Source organism: Trifolium pratense, linkage group LG3 (assembly GCF_020283565.1).
Source record: "Trifolium pratense cultivar HEN17-A07 linkage group LG3, ARS_RC_1.1, whole genome shotgun sequence".
Lineage (NCBI taxonomy): Eukaryota > Viridiplantae > Streptophyta > Magnoliopsida > Fabales > Fabaceae > Trifolium > Trifolium pratense.
In genome coordinates this window covers 29,507,402-29,521,023 of record NC_060061.1, presented here as the reverse complement: position 1 = coordinate 29,521,023, position 13,622 = coordinate 29,507,402, and the positions used below count along the sequence as shown (strand labels likewise).

The window sequence follows — 13,622 nt, the reverse complement described above, 5'->3', positions numbered from 1 at the left end:
ATAAAATAATCATTCTCGCAACTTGCGAGTTAACACTTTATTATTACTCTTCGCGTGTTAAAGATCTTGATCGAAACTATACATTTGTTTTATCATAAATAAACTTTTAAAATCTCATTGCAATACACTTCCCTAAATCAAATGGAATAACAGAAAATACTAGAGTTTACAAGAGTGAGAGACCATCACAAGTCTCCATTCTCCAAGCCTATATATAGTTTCAGGGCAATAACAAGCATATCAAATAATCAAATGACCTATGGAAATTGAATCGGTTGATTTTTAAAACTTCACCTCGGTATACTTGCTAAATGAGCAATGACAAACAATCAGCTTTCCGTCCAGGTATCTTGAAATGATATTTACATCAACACAGCCAAACTCACCTGAAATTATTTTTCTTTGTACATCAAACATTTGGGTCCATGTCTGTAAACAAATGTAAAATCAGCTTTATGCAACCTCCCAACCCCAAAAAATGAAAAGAAAAAAGAAACCTACAATTAATGATTGTCTATACAATATAGAAGTCTTAAATGGTGTTTTACTTGGACAACAATGTAAGGGCAGACAGAGTAAAGGCAAAAGTTTTACTATCAGGGATGGGGGGGTTCCACTAAAGTATGAGCTAAAACAGAAGGAGCAAAAGGATGCTTTACTCCTCATTCTCTCTCTGGTCCATAGTTATTTGAAGCAAGATATGACAATAAACTAATTAAGTATATGAGCAACCATAGAGAAGTAATACCTCATTGTCACTTGATGATCCGCTATCCACAGGTTCAGGGGAGTCTTCACTGTTAACAACTGTCTCTGGCAAGTGGGACCTACTATTCTTCTGAAAAAACTGCGCTGTTTTTCCTTCTTTTTTTTCTTTTTCATGCGGATACTGGAAATTAGAGGTGGAAAGATCTTATAAAGAGAAGAAGTAAACACATGTCTTAACTTAGAGGTTGTCAAAAAGATCAGCCATTATGGGAAGATTAAATTCAGGCGGAAGATCTTCGGTTTCAGAAGGCTCAATGTATCAATCTAATTCCACTATGTCATCATCTTCAAGATGATTTTCAGTTAAACTTGCAGATAAAAATATATATGTTTACGGTTGCACATATCCTTCGGAATTTAATGAAAGGGCTGATAATGGTAGCTGCTAATACAGCTCCTAGAACAGCCAAAGGCCAGAGGATGATGGCAAGGCCGGCAAATGGGACACATTCAGTTTCTAGGAAAGGTCACTTTCTTCCAATTAAATCTTCTAACAGTATCTTCCATGCTCTAAACAGCATGTAGGGGCTCTTACATATAGAAATAGATGTGATTAAAACCAAATCGAAGGGAACTCCAACCAAGATATCCAACAAGCAACATGGTAATAGTAACAATCTAACTAAGAGAACCATGGTTATTAGTATGTTTAGTGTGTATCTATTTGAACCTAATTAATACTATGTTTAGTGTGTATCTATTTGGACATGAATCATGATTCGTTCTGAGAAAGCACTACCTAAAATTTAACCCCTCAAGAAAAGAAAACTACTTTTTTTTTGTCAGTTTTGTATAACCAACCACTTTTCTATTGACATTCGATAATTACTTGAATCTTGAATTATTATGAGGCTCGTATATAATATATCAGCTTATAGTTTTTTTATGTCGCTTGTTTTTTTACTTAAAAATGACATATTATTATTGGCAATGTATCTTATGAGTTAAGATTCATAACAAGATTTGATTCACAATTCACAAAAAAGGTCTTATGATTCACGATTTGAATCTCAATTTGATAATCTAGAGAACAATTAAAAATTATCTAAACTACTAGTCCACAAGATTATATTTTCAAACTCAAACTGTCAAACTTAAATTGGAGGGAACAACTTACCTGATATCAAATGGCTTTTCTTGAGGGATTAAATTTTTTCTTAGTTTATCCATGTATGAAAAATAGGAGTAAAAGCAAAAGTCTGTGACATCTTGAACCACTGTGCAGCTTGTTTCAATTGCTGACCAACAACCATCCTGGAATCATTATTAAGTTGCATTAAAGCTTCCTGCATTCTGCTTTTAAGATAATTAATTAATTAACTATGGACCTATTTGGATCAAGCTTATTTGAGCTTACCTACCTACATAAGCATCCGTGAAACTGTTTGGAAGAGCTTATGGAAACAATATGCTGTGTCCATAAACTATTTTCAGCTTATTCCATAAGTTATCTATAATAGCATATGACAACAACTTCTAGCTTATATTGAAATAACTTATATGATAAGCACTTATTCTATGAGAAGCGCTTAATTAAATTGTATCTAAGCAAGGCCTAAATCACATAGTCAAGTCAGGGTAGCAATTATCAAGCATAAGGATACATGAGCACAAATATTAATAACTTACATAAGGATACTTAAGCATAAATAATAACTTACAATGAAGCAATGATAAAATTTGTCTTCAACATTTTCTTCAACAGCCTCAAAAGTTGCAAGAAGAGGAGCAAAAAAGCTGTATCCAATTCCACATAAAAATTAAAAAGCTACCAACACTACTGGCCAAAGTAACAAAGGAACAGGCAAACATATCAGCACCACAACTTTGAAGACCAGTCCAAACCTCTTTGTTCTGTTGTCAAAGGCCAACGATTGAAGATTGAGATTGAATTAGAACATAAACTACAACCTTGCCACACAATAGTATGTCCATATAACATGTGCAGTCCAAAGTCCAATGATAACAGCTGAATTTCCAACAGCCAAAATGGCAAATGCAATTGGACCTATCAATGCACCTGCCATGAACATTTCTTTATCAAATTATGTATTAAAGAGTATATAAGCATGAAAATACTCCGTAATACTTTATAAAATCAACATTTTAAAGTATTACAACTTCAACCATTGATTTTTCCAATATATTTTTATCTTTTTTGTTGAAGGACCCTCTTACACACATGACACATTTAATATATGTATTTAAGTCTAACCAACCAAGAGCATGAAAACAAAAATACAAAAGTGAAAAGAAGAAATGAACCTTTAATGATACCAAGTATAAAGAGCAAGAAGAAGAATGAGAGGAAAGAAATAAAGCTACATAATTTGGTCACTAAACCTGGAGATGAATCATTGATGGTGGATATAACAGACAAATATAAATGGTGTTATATTTATTATTTAAGAAAACTGAACAAGTGAAAACCAATAGCGAATTTTGGAGAATTGTTAGCAACAACAAACAAAATTTCCAATTAATTACTTTCTATACATACTACTACAATTTTATTATTTCTTTTAAATGAGAAGAAAACTAATAAACAATAACAAAAAAATTGTTACAACAAAATATTGTATTAAAAGTTAGAAATTATTTTTGCATAATTGTAATGTTAACTTTTTTTATGGAAGTGGTGTAAAGACGGTGAGTCGTGGCGGTATGTGAATGAATTCGCATGTCAATGTGAGTGTGATTTGTTAATTTTCCACGGTCACAATGAAACACTAGTTGAGAAGGAAAAAAAATTAAATAAAAGAACCCTAAAATTTCCCTTACATTAATTCAAAGGTGACCTTAACTCATGAGTCAAAGTAAGAAGGTACACTAATTTGCTGTTCTTGTTTATTATTTTATTATTTTATGTGGGAATATCCCCAATTTGGTATTCTATTCACTACAAACGGAGGCTTGCACGACTTTCCTTGGTTTGTAAGAAACAAAAATGAACATTACACGTTCATGGTCTGCTCTCCGCATTAATCAAAATGGGGATGAAATTTCAGAGAAATAAGAACACAAGATAATAGTATCATTTACCACTTGAACTTCCTGTTCAATAACCAACACCAAAAGAGATCAAGAAACAAAAACACTTGCAATTGACAGCAAGTTGAGAGCCCGCAGTAAGGAATAGATATTAAAATATCTAAGTTATAGAACAATTAAACTTCGACCAAGTAAACTTGTACAAAAAAATGCAAACGTAACAATCTTACCATGGAGGGTGAATGCGGATTAAGCTCCCCACTTCAAGGTCAACATTGTCGCAAACTCTTGGATTGAAGATAATGGTTCTTTGACCACCTTTACTGCCATAAAATCCCATTTCTTTAGCTTGTAAAAGAAAATTCTGCAAAAACAACAGATCACCTTCCATCAATTTTCAATTGAACATTAAATAACAGTATTTTTCCTTTTCTTCTGAAAAGGCTGCACTGTTTTTCCTTTTCTTTGATTTTCATGTGGATACTGGAAAATAGAGGTGCAAAAACAACAGATCACCTTCCACCAGATCAGTCTTATCTTGGAAGTTGTCAAAAAGATCAGCCATTAGGGGAAGACTAAATTCATACAGAAGAGCTTCGGTTTCTGAAGGCTCAGCGTCTAAATCTAATTCCACTATCAATATTAGAGATAGAAGAGCCAATGTGCCCATATTTTAAGTCAAAGTTTTCAGAACCTGTGTTGACAACTCAACTACGTTTGATTGAGAGCAATGCCGCTAAAATCTATACAGCGGAGATTTTCAAAGAAGTGAATGAAGAAATTATGAATGCCGGTGAATTGATTGTTACGCATAAAAAGGAAATTGGAGATACAAAGTTTTATACATTGACTAAATATTGTCGGGATGTGTATGAAAGAACAGTTGTTTACGATGGTGATACAATCCAATGTTCGTGCCGGTTTTTTGATTCTCGTGGACTTCCTTGTTCTCATATTTTTCATGTGATGAAGGAAGAACATGTTGATCACATTCCTAGCACTTTGGTATTGTCGCAATGGACCAAGGATGCTAAAATTGATTATTTGAACATGGTGGATGTTAATGATCCAGTTGATTCCGATGTGATTGAGCTTGCCCGTTTTGGTGCATATTGTTCTGTTTTGACAACATTTTGCAAAGAAGCTTCTAAAAAGAATGGTGTGTATGGGGACATTATGGATGACCTCATGAATTTAAAAAAAAATATTGCAGTGTTGAGGATCCTATTGGAACACAAAAGTTAGTTGTTGGTGATCCTATCCCGGTTCAGAGTAAAGGTGCTCCAAAGAAAAAAAAGAATGACACAAAAGCTCTCAGGCATTGTACACATTGCAAGACTACAACTCATAATGCAAAGACTTGTTCGGTAATTTTAATAACTCTTGATTGTTTATCTTTCGAATCATATAATATGTTTTATTAATTATAGTGTGTTTATATTTGTAGTAAAATTATTATTTATTGTTATAAATAGGACAAAAAGAGAAAAAAAAAGTTGCAATGCTGAAAGTAGTGTGCAAGACAAAAATTCAGAGCTACCGGAAGATCGTTGTGAAAGTAGTGCGCAAAAGAAAAAGAAATGTTCAGAGCAACCGAAAGATCGTTGTGAAAGTAGTGTGCAACAGAAAATGAAATGTTCAAAGCAACCGAAAGATTGTAATGAAAGGAGTGTGCAGAAGCAAAAGAAATGTTCAGTGCAACCGAAAGACTGTGGCGCTAATGTGTCAACACCAACACATATTGATGTTACAAGTGTGACCGGGCAATTCACTCCGATGTATGGATTTCAACCTATGATTTCTATGTTACATCCGGTTATGCAACAGATACACGTACCATCTGTACAACATGTTCCACCTGTACAACATGTAACTTCTGTACCACATGTACCACCTGTATACCAAGTTTATGGAATGAATGTTGGTGCAAATTCAACTTCGTGTTATGGTCTATTACAACAGGTGATGAAATCTGCTGATCAACAATAATGAGTAATTCTTTATATATTAAATGTTTTGGATGTACTATGTGATTGAATTTGAGATTTGGGATGTAATGTTTATTATATTTTGAAACTAAGTTTATTGTTTTTAATGTACTGTTACATTGAGATTGAATATTGGGATGCAATTTTGGAATGATTTGAACCAGAATTTATTGTTTTTAAAGTACTGATAAATTGTGATTGAATTTTGGGACTTAATGTTTGTTATTATTGTTACTGAAACCATCTGCTAAAGGAGCAAAAAATAAAAAAAAAAAAAAGCAGAGCATATATTGAAGCAGGCTATCTAAGTATTTGTGTTATTTATATTTATATGCGCAAAAGAATAACAAATTAATTGATTTGGTGCAGTGGTTAGGGTGTTTAACATGGAAAGATCTAGCAGGAGTTTGAATCCTGTTGGTGTCTTTTTTCACATTATTATTTCCAATTTTATGTTTTAATTATTTCATTTTGTATGATTTGTAAAGTTGTAGTTAATTTGATATTTAAATTTATTTTATATTAATAGACATATATCGGTGACTTTTAAATTTTAAATAAGTAATTACTTCTTATTGAAAATTTAACTCGTACTAAACATCGATTTCAATTAGGAACCGATAACCCTAACCTTAGACTTAGGTGCTTGGTCCGGTTTCGATTAAGGACTACTAGCCTTATCTTTTGATCTAATATATATCGGTGGGTTTTAAATTTTAAATGAGTAATTACTTCTTATTCAAAATTTAAATCGTACTACACTCAGATTTCAATTAGGAACCGATAACCCTAACCTTAGACTTAGGTGTTTGATCCCGGTTTCGATTAAGGACTACTAGCCTTATCTTTTGATCTAACATATATCAGCGACTTTTAAATTTAAAATAAGTAATTACTTCTTATTGAAAATTTAACTCGTACTAAACTTCGATTTCAATTAGGAACCGATAACCCTAATATTAGTCTTAGCTGTCTGATCCCGGTTTCGATTAAGGACTACTAGCCTTATCTTTTGATCTAGCATATATCGGTGACTTATAATTTTAAATAAGTAATTACTTCTTATTGAAAATTTAAGTCGTACTAAACTTCTATTTCAATTAGGAACCGATAACCCTAATATTAGACTTAGATGTATGATCCCGGTTTCGATTAAGGACTACTAGCCTTATCTTTTGATCTAACATATATCGGTGACTTTTAAATTTTAAATAAGTAATTACTTCTTATTCAAAATTTAACTCGTACTAAACTTCGATTTCAATTAGGAACCGACAATACCTTAATTGGTTGCTTAATTGGGCCATGTTTCTATTTGTACCCCCTCTAAAAAATGAATACACCAACTAATTGGCCCATTTGATAAGCACTGCAAAGTTTTGTATTTCCCACAAATCAAACGCACGTGGCGACGAAAGGTGTAACACCCCAACTAAATTTATCTAGAATATTTATTCGAGAGATACATAATTGAAATCTGGATACATTAAAATTACATAATAACTTATTTCATTTACAACGTACAAGTACAACGTAGTAAACAGATACATCACAGCGGAAAGGAATCTAAACAGAGTAATATAAAACAAGGAAGAAAACTAATTGGACTGGTATAGGTCGACCGAATAAAGAAACAAACGTCTACACCTTAACTGGCTTGACGCTTGGTGGACTGTGGACTGATATGGAGATCATATCATAAAATAATATTACAGTTTGACCATTCAGGTCACCATAAGCTCCACTTCTACATGCTCAAATCTACCACGTCATGAGCTCTCCTCCTACACGCTTAGCTCGACCACGCTGGAAGTTCCACTTCTACAGGCCTAACTAAACTACATCATGAGTCATCTCTACCTCCACGTTACCTGCACGGACGAGTGACGTGAGCTGAGTTTGTTGACCCTCCACGTGATATGCACGGACAAGTGACGTGAGCTGAGTTTGTTACACCTCCACGTGATATGCACGAACAAGTGACGTGAGCCACGTGAGTTCCATCCACGCGTCCTGTACGGACGAGCTGCTTTTGGATCTCAATGCCATATCTATTGGGCCTGGATAGTTCAACACAAAAGAAGGCCCATTAGGTCAAGGGATGCTGGACTATAAAAGGAGGCACTTAGGAGGAAAAAGAGGGGGATGGATTCTAGGTCAAAAAACAATATATTGTAACAGTTATTCTCTTGACTGCTCAGAAACACTCTAGGGCAGCTCATCTTTAATATTCATATACGTGAACATTGGCGCCCACCGTGGGGCTACGGTAAAACTCTCCAACGACCTAGCTCCATTTTTATTTGTTCATTTTACTCGTAACTATGGTGACACGCCGCATAGCAACTTCGTCGGATTCCATTTTGGGAGACAATGACCCCAACCAGCAGCTTGTTGACCTGCTGGCAGCAGTGCGGGTGCTTCAAGAACAAAACTTAGTGCAGCAACAACGGAATGAGGAGCATCATCGCCTTCAGGATGAAGCTCGGGCTCGAGAGACCGAACTGAGAACGCAGTTGGAACAACGTGAGCGTGAGCGCAAGGAACAGATGGAAGCTAGGGAGAGGGAGTTGAGGCAACAAATCGATCTCCTACGAAACAATGTTGTCGGTGCGGAAACTACCAGAATGATGCCCAAAGTCTTCCAGCCCTTTTCGGAGGAAATCCAAGCAGTAGTTGTTCCTCGCCATTTTCGTGAGCCAACAATCGATTCCTATGATGGATCAGGTGATCCTCAAAGTCACGTCTCAACTTTCCAAACACAGATGTTCATAAGCGGAGCTGACGACACACTGAGCTGTAAGATTTTTGCTGGTACTCTAAAAGATGTGGCTCATAAGTGGATTGCAGGGCTTCCTGCTAGGTCAGTTACGAGTTTTGAAGACCTTGCAACTCGTTTCGTGGCCCAGTTTGCAGCGAACAGTGAGAAGCCGTTCTTGTTAGCTGATTTGTTTGATGTTCGTCAGCGCCAAACTGAATCGCTGAAGAATTACTTGGCACGTTTCAACAGCGCCACGCTCAAAGTGACAGAGCCCAACGAGGATATCTTTGTCATGGCTTTCGAGAAAGGGCTAAGCTCAGGAACTTTCAGTGAAGCTTTGACTCTGCGTAAGGCGAATTCCATGAATGAGATTCGAATGAGAGCAGAAAAGCACATTGAAGCTGAAGACTTTGCTCGCGAGAAAGGATCCAGGGAGATACGAGGAAAGGACCAAACAACCGAAGACCGAAGAGAAAGGATGAAGAAGAGGTTGGGAAGAGATGATGTGCCGAGGAATTCTCGTAATGAGCGGGTAGATAGACCAGAGCGCGATGCACCGCCCAGAGTAAATTCTTGGGACGAAAATTTCACTCCTCTAACTAAGAGGAGATCTCAAATACTTAAGGAGGTGATGAACACTCAGATCATTAAGCGACCACCCCCAAACCCTCGTCCCATGGGAGATGAAGCTGGTCAGTGGTGTGAATACCATAGAGCATATGGACATAACACGGATAATTGTCGAACTCTCCGTATGCATATTGAGAAGCTGGTACAAGAGGGTCATCTAGGAAGGTATGTGCAAGGAAGAGGTGGAGGTCATCACGACAAGAGGCCAGCTCCTAACAAAAACACAAGTCGGTCTCCAAAGCGTGGACGAGGAAAAGAGAAATCGCAAGACAAAGAGTCAGGAGGAGAACATGAAAGGAAGGATCGGGGAATTGTAAACACCATTGCTGGAGGATTCTCAGGAGGCGGAGCAACCAGCTCAGCTAGGAAAAGATACTCGCGTTCTTCCCTGACTTGTAATATGGTGGGAGTCTATGCATTCAAAGAGCACCCTCAGATTTCCTTTACTTTCCAGGATTTCGCAGGGATATATCCTCATGATGATGACCCCTTAGTCATATCTGTGGTCACCGCTGGTTTCCAAATCAAGCGGGCAATGGTGGACACCGGAAGCTCAGCAAATGTTCTATTCTTGGAGGTCTTTGAAAAATTAGGTTTACCTAAAGAGGTCATGAGGGAACACCGAGGAGCTTTACTAGGGTTCTCGGGAGAGTCAGTGGAAATCATAGGGTACGTGGACTTGCGTACTACATTTGGAGAAGGTGGGAATGCAAAAACTATAATAGTAAAGTACATTATAGTGGACGCACAATCATCCTACAACTTTATTTTAGGAAGACCAGCACTAAATGGTTTGGGAGCAGCAGTTTCAACTGCTCACTTGTGCATCAAGTACCCACTGCAAGGAGATGGTGTTGGAACTATCAAAGCAGATCAATCGACGGCAAGAAAGTGCTACGACGACAGTTTGCGAAGCAGGAAGGTTGAAAGGGGAAAGTTAGTTAATGATCAACGTTGGAACTTTTTGGATCTCGATCCAAGAGACCTCAGTAGGGAAGAGGAGGAGTGGCGCCCGAGACCAGCAGAGGAAGTGAAAGAAATTCAGATTGGAGCAGAGCCAGGACAAAAAACTAAGGTGGGGACATCTTTGTCAGAAGCAATGGAGGAGGAGCTGAGGCATACACTTAGAAAGAATATAGATCTATTTGCATGGTCTGCCAAAGATATGCCAGGAATAGATCCAAATTTCATATGTCACCGTTTGGCCATCAGCTTGGATGCTAAGGTTGTGCAGCAGCGAAAACAGAAGATGAGCTTAGAAAAGCAGAAAGCAATAGAAGAAGAGACTCAGAAGCTGGTAAAGGCAAACTTTATCCGTGAGGTGAAATACCCGACCTGGCTCGCAAATGTGGTGATGGTGAAGAAGTCTTCAGGGAAATGGAGAATGTGCACGGACTATACTAATTTAAACAAGGTGTGTCCTAAAGATGCCTACCCACTACTTAGCATCGATCAATTGGTGGACAATGCTTCAGGGTGTGGACTCCTTAGTTTTATGGATGCATACTCAGGCTATAACCAGATAAGAATGCATCCAGAAGATGAGGAGAAGACTGCTTTCATGACCGATAGAGCTAATTTTTGCTACAAAGTTATGCCATTTGGTTTAAAAAATGCTGGAGCTACATATCAACGGTTGATGGATAAAGTTTTCAAGAATGAGATTGGCAAAACTATAGAGGTGTACGTGGATGATATGGTGGTAAAATCAGCCCAAGAGAGGGATCACCAAAGTAGTCTTAGTAAGGTGTTTGGCTTATTGAGAAAGTATGACATCAAACTAAATCCTGAAAAGTGTTCATTCGGAGTTCAGGCTGGAAAATTCCTAGGTTTCATGCTGACCAGGAGAGGGATAGAGATAAATCCAGAGAAATGTGCAGCCATCATGGAGATGAGGAGTCCCATCAGTGCGAAGGAGGTACAACGGTTAATAGGAAGAATCGCTTCACTCACAAGGTTCTTGCCATGCTCAGCAGACAAAAATCTTCCATTTTTTCAATTACTTAGAAAAAATGAAAAGTTTTGTTGGACTGAGGAATGTGAAGGAGCTTTTCAGAAGTTGAAGGAATTTTTGACAACACCACCCATTCTTGTAAAGCCAAAGTTGGGCACTCCACTAATACTATATTTGGCTGTATCTGAGAAGGCTTGTAGCTCGGTGCTTGTTCAAGAGGAGGGTAAGGAGCAGAAACCTGTGTACTTCACAAGTAAAGTATTACATGGAGCCGAGCTACGATACCAAAAAATTGAGAAAGTTGCGCTAGCCTTGCTTTCCTCCGCTAGAAGGCTCAGACCTTATTTTCAGAGTCACACTATAATAGTTCGATCAGACCAACCAATCAGACAAGTACTGCAAAAACCAGATTTAGCGGGGAGAATGGTTACCTGGTCAGTGGAATTGTCTGAGTTTGACATCATTTTTGAGCCAAGGGGAGCCATAAAGGCGCAGGCTTTGGCATATTTCATAGTGGAGATGACAACAGAAAAAGGAAGTCTTGCACCTGTTAGTTGGATTCTATCAGTGGATGGCTCATCCAACCTGAAGGGAAGTGGGGCAGGAGTGACGTTGGAAGGACCAGATGGTGTTTTGATCGAACAATCTTTAAGGTTCGAATTTAAAGCAAGTAATAATCAGGCGGAGTACGAGGCTTTGGTAGCGGGAATGCGTTTGGCATTGGAAGTGGGAGTTAAAGAGCTCGAAGCAAGAAGTGATTCACAGCTGGTTACTGGACAGGTGACCGGAAGTTTTCAAACAAAGGACCCTCAACTTTCGAAGTACCTTGAAAAAGTGGCTAAGTTAATTCAGAAATTCAAAAGCTTCAAATTGTCGCATGTTCCAAGAGATCAAAACAGCAGAGCAGATTTGTTGGCTAGGTTGGCCAGTACCAAACGACCAGGGAGTAACAGATCAGTGATCCAAGAGACTTTGGCACGTCCAAGTATAGATCAAGAAGAGCTCTTGTTCGTAACAGAAGAGTTGGAGTCATGGATGGGAGATATTATTCGATACCTAAAGGAAGACCAACTTCCAGGGCAGGAAAATGAGGCTCTAAGAGTCAAGAAGAAAGCAACCAAGTTTGTTATCATTTCAGACCAACTTTTTAAGAGGGGTTTTTCTAGCCCACTTCTAAAATGTTTGGCTCCTAAGCAAGCTGAGTATGTGACAGCTGAGGTGCATGAAGGGGCCTGTGGAAGTCATATTGGAGGACGAGCTCTTGCGGCGAAGGTTCTTCGAGCAGGTTACTATTGGCCGACGATGAAAGAGGATTGTGCTGATTATGTAAAGAAGTGCGATAAGTGTCAAAGGTTCTCAAATCTCCACCATGCACCTCCGGAACATCTAAGCTCGGTGGTTTCCCCATGGCCCTTTTTTAAATGGGGAGTTGATATTTTAGGTCCATTTCCGGAGGCAGCGGGTCAGGTGAAATTTTTAGTAGTTGCTGTGGACTACTTTACTAAGTGGATAGAAGCAGAACCAGTGGCCACCATCACAGCTGAAAGGATCAGAAAGTTCTATTGGAAGAAGATTATATGTAGGTTTGGTCTCCCGGCAGTGCTAGTAACCGACAATGGAACACAATTTGCCAGCTCACGTGTTGCTGATTTCTGCAAGGAATGGGGAATAAAACTTAGCTTCACATCGGTGGAACACCCTCAAACAAATGGTCAAGCTGAGTCGGCTAACAAGGTAATCTTGCAAGGTTTGAAGAAAAGGTTGGAGGCAGCTAAAGGGTTATGGGTAGAAGAATTACCAATGGTCTTGTGGTCTTACCATACTACCCCTCACTCTTCCACTCAAGAAACTCCATTCAAAATGGTGTATGGATCATATGCTATGATTCCAATCGAGATCAATGAACCTAGTGCGAGAGTCCTTTTTGCTCGTTTGGAAGAGAATTCTATTAACCTGCAGGCCAATTTAGACCTCCAGGATGAAGTTCGAAATCGAGCACATGTGAAAGAGGAGGCTTGTAAAAGAAGAGCAGCTAGAAGATATGATTCAAAAGTCAAGAAAAGGATTATTAAGGAAGGGGATTTAGTGCTGAGAAGGAAACCAGGAGTAAAGACACCTGGAAAGCTCTTCCCACACTGGGAAGGTCCATTCAGAGTTAAGGAAGATTTAGGGAAGGGAGCTTATCGTTTGGAGCATTTAGGTGGTAGTAAGGTACCGCGGACTTGGAATGCGGCAAACCTCCGTTATTACTTCAGCTAAGAAAGGAAGAAGAAAATTAAATGAAAGAAAGCGAGCAAGTATCTATTTATATTTTATGTCTAGTTTATTTTTGCAGTAACAAAGGCAATTATGCCAAGACCTTGTCTCTTTATGTAAGGATCTCTTATATATTAATGATATGAAATCAAAGCCGCTTTCTATAGTATATGTGCAGATTTTTTGTTAAAGACTTTTCATGACGTATGGATAAGGGTGGCCGAGCAGAGCCATGCCCTCAAGACCTGAGCGAGTTTCGGTATAGACCCGACCC

General features: G+C 38.1%; 2 protein-coding genes and 1 long non-coding RNA gene across 4 annotated transcripts; 2 read left to right on the top strand and 1 right to left on the bottom strand.

Moving 5' to 3' along the window:
- Window positions 1–128: 128 nt before the first annotated feature.
- Window positions 129–4,426, bottom strand: LOC123913017. 2 transcript variants are annotated; one of them, XR_006811517.1, is made up of 7 exons: window positions 4,276–4,426; window positions 3,990–4,123; window positions 2,614–2,788; window positions 2,430–2,505; window positions 1,886–2,022; window positions 749–889; window positions 129–429 (listed from the first exon to the last, which is right to left on the bottom strand). It is a non-coding gene; the product is annotated as an uncharacterized LOC123913017 (long non-coding RNA). The 2 variants fall into 2 exon arrangements; XR_006811516.1 differs by having other exon boundaries at window positions 129–386.
- Window positions 4,427–4,542: 116 nt separating this feature from the next.
- LOC123914927 (protein FAR1-RELATED SEQUENCE 2-like) lies at window positions 4,543–5,748 on the top strand. The gene is made up of 3 exons (XM_045966089.1): window positions 4,543–4,922; window positions 4,973–5,126; window positions 5,587–5,748. The coding sequence occupies exons 1-3, from the start codon at window positions 4,543–4,545 to the stop codon at window positions 5,746–5,748; spliced, it is 696 nt and encodes a 231-aa protein (XP_045822045.1).
- Window positions 5,749–8,071: 2,323 nt separating this feature from the next.
- LOC123914926 lies at window positions 8,072–13,351 on the top strand. The gene has a single exon (XM_045966088.1). It carries the CDS (start codon window positions 8,072–8,074, stop codon window positions 13,349–13,351), a length of 5,280 nt encoding a protein of 1,759 aa, XP_045822044.1.
- Window positions 13,352–13,622: the final 271 nt, after the last annotated feature.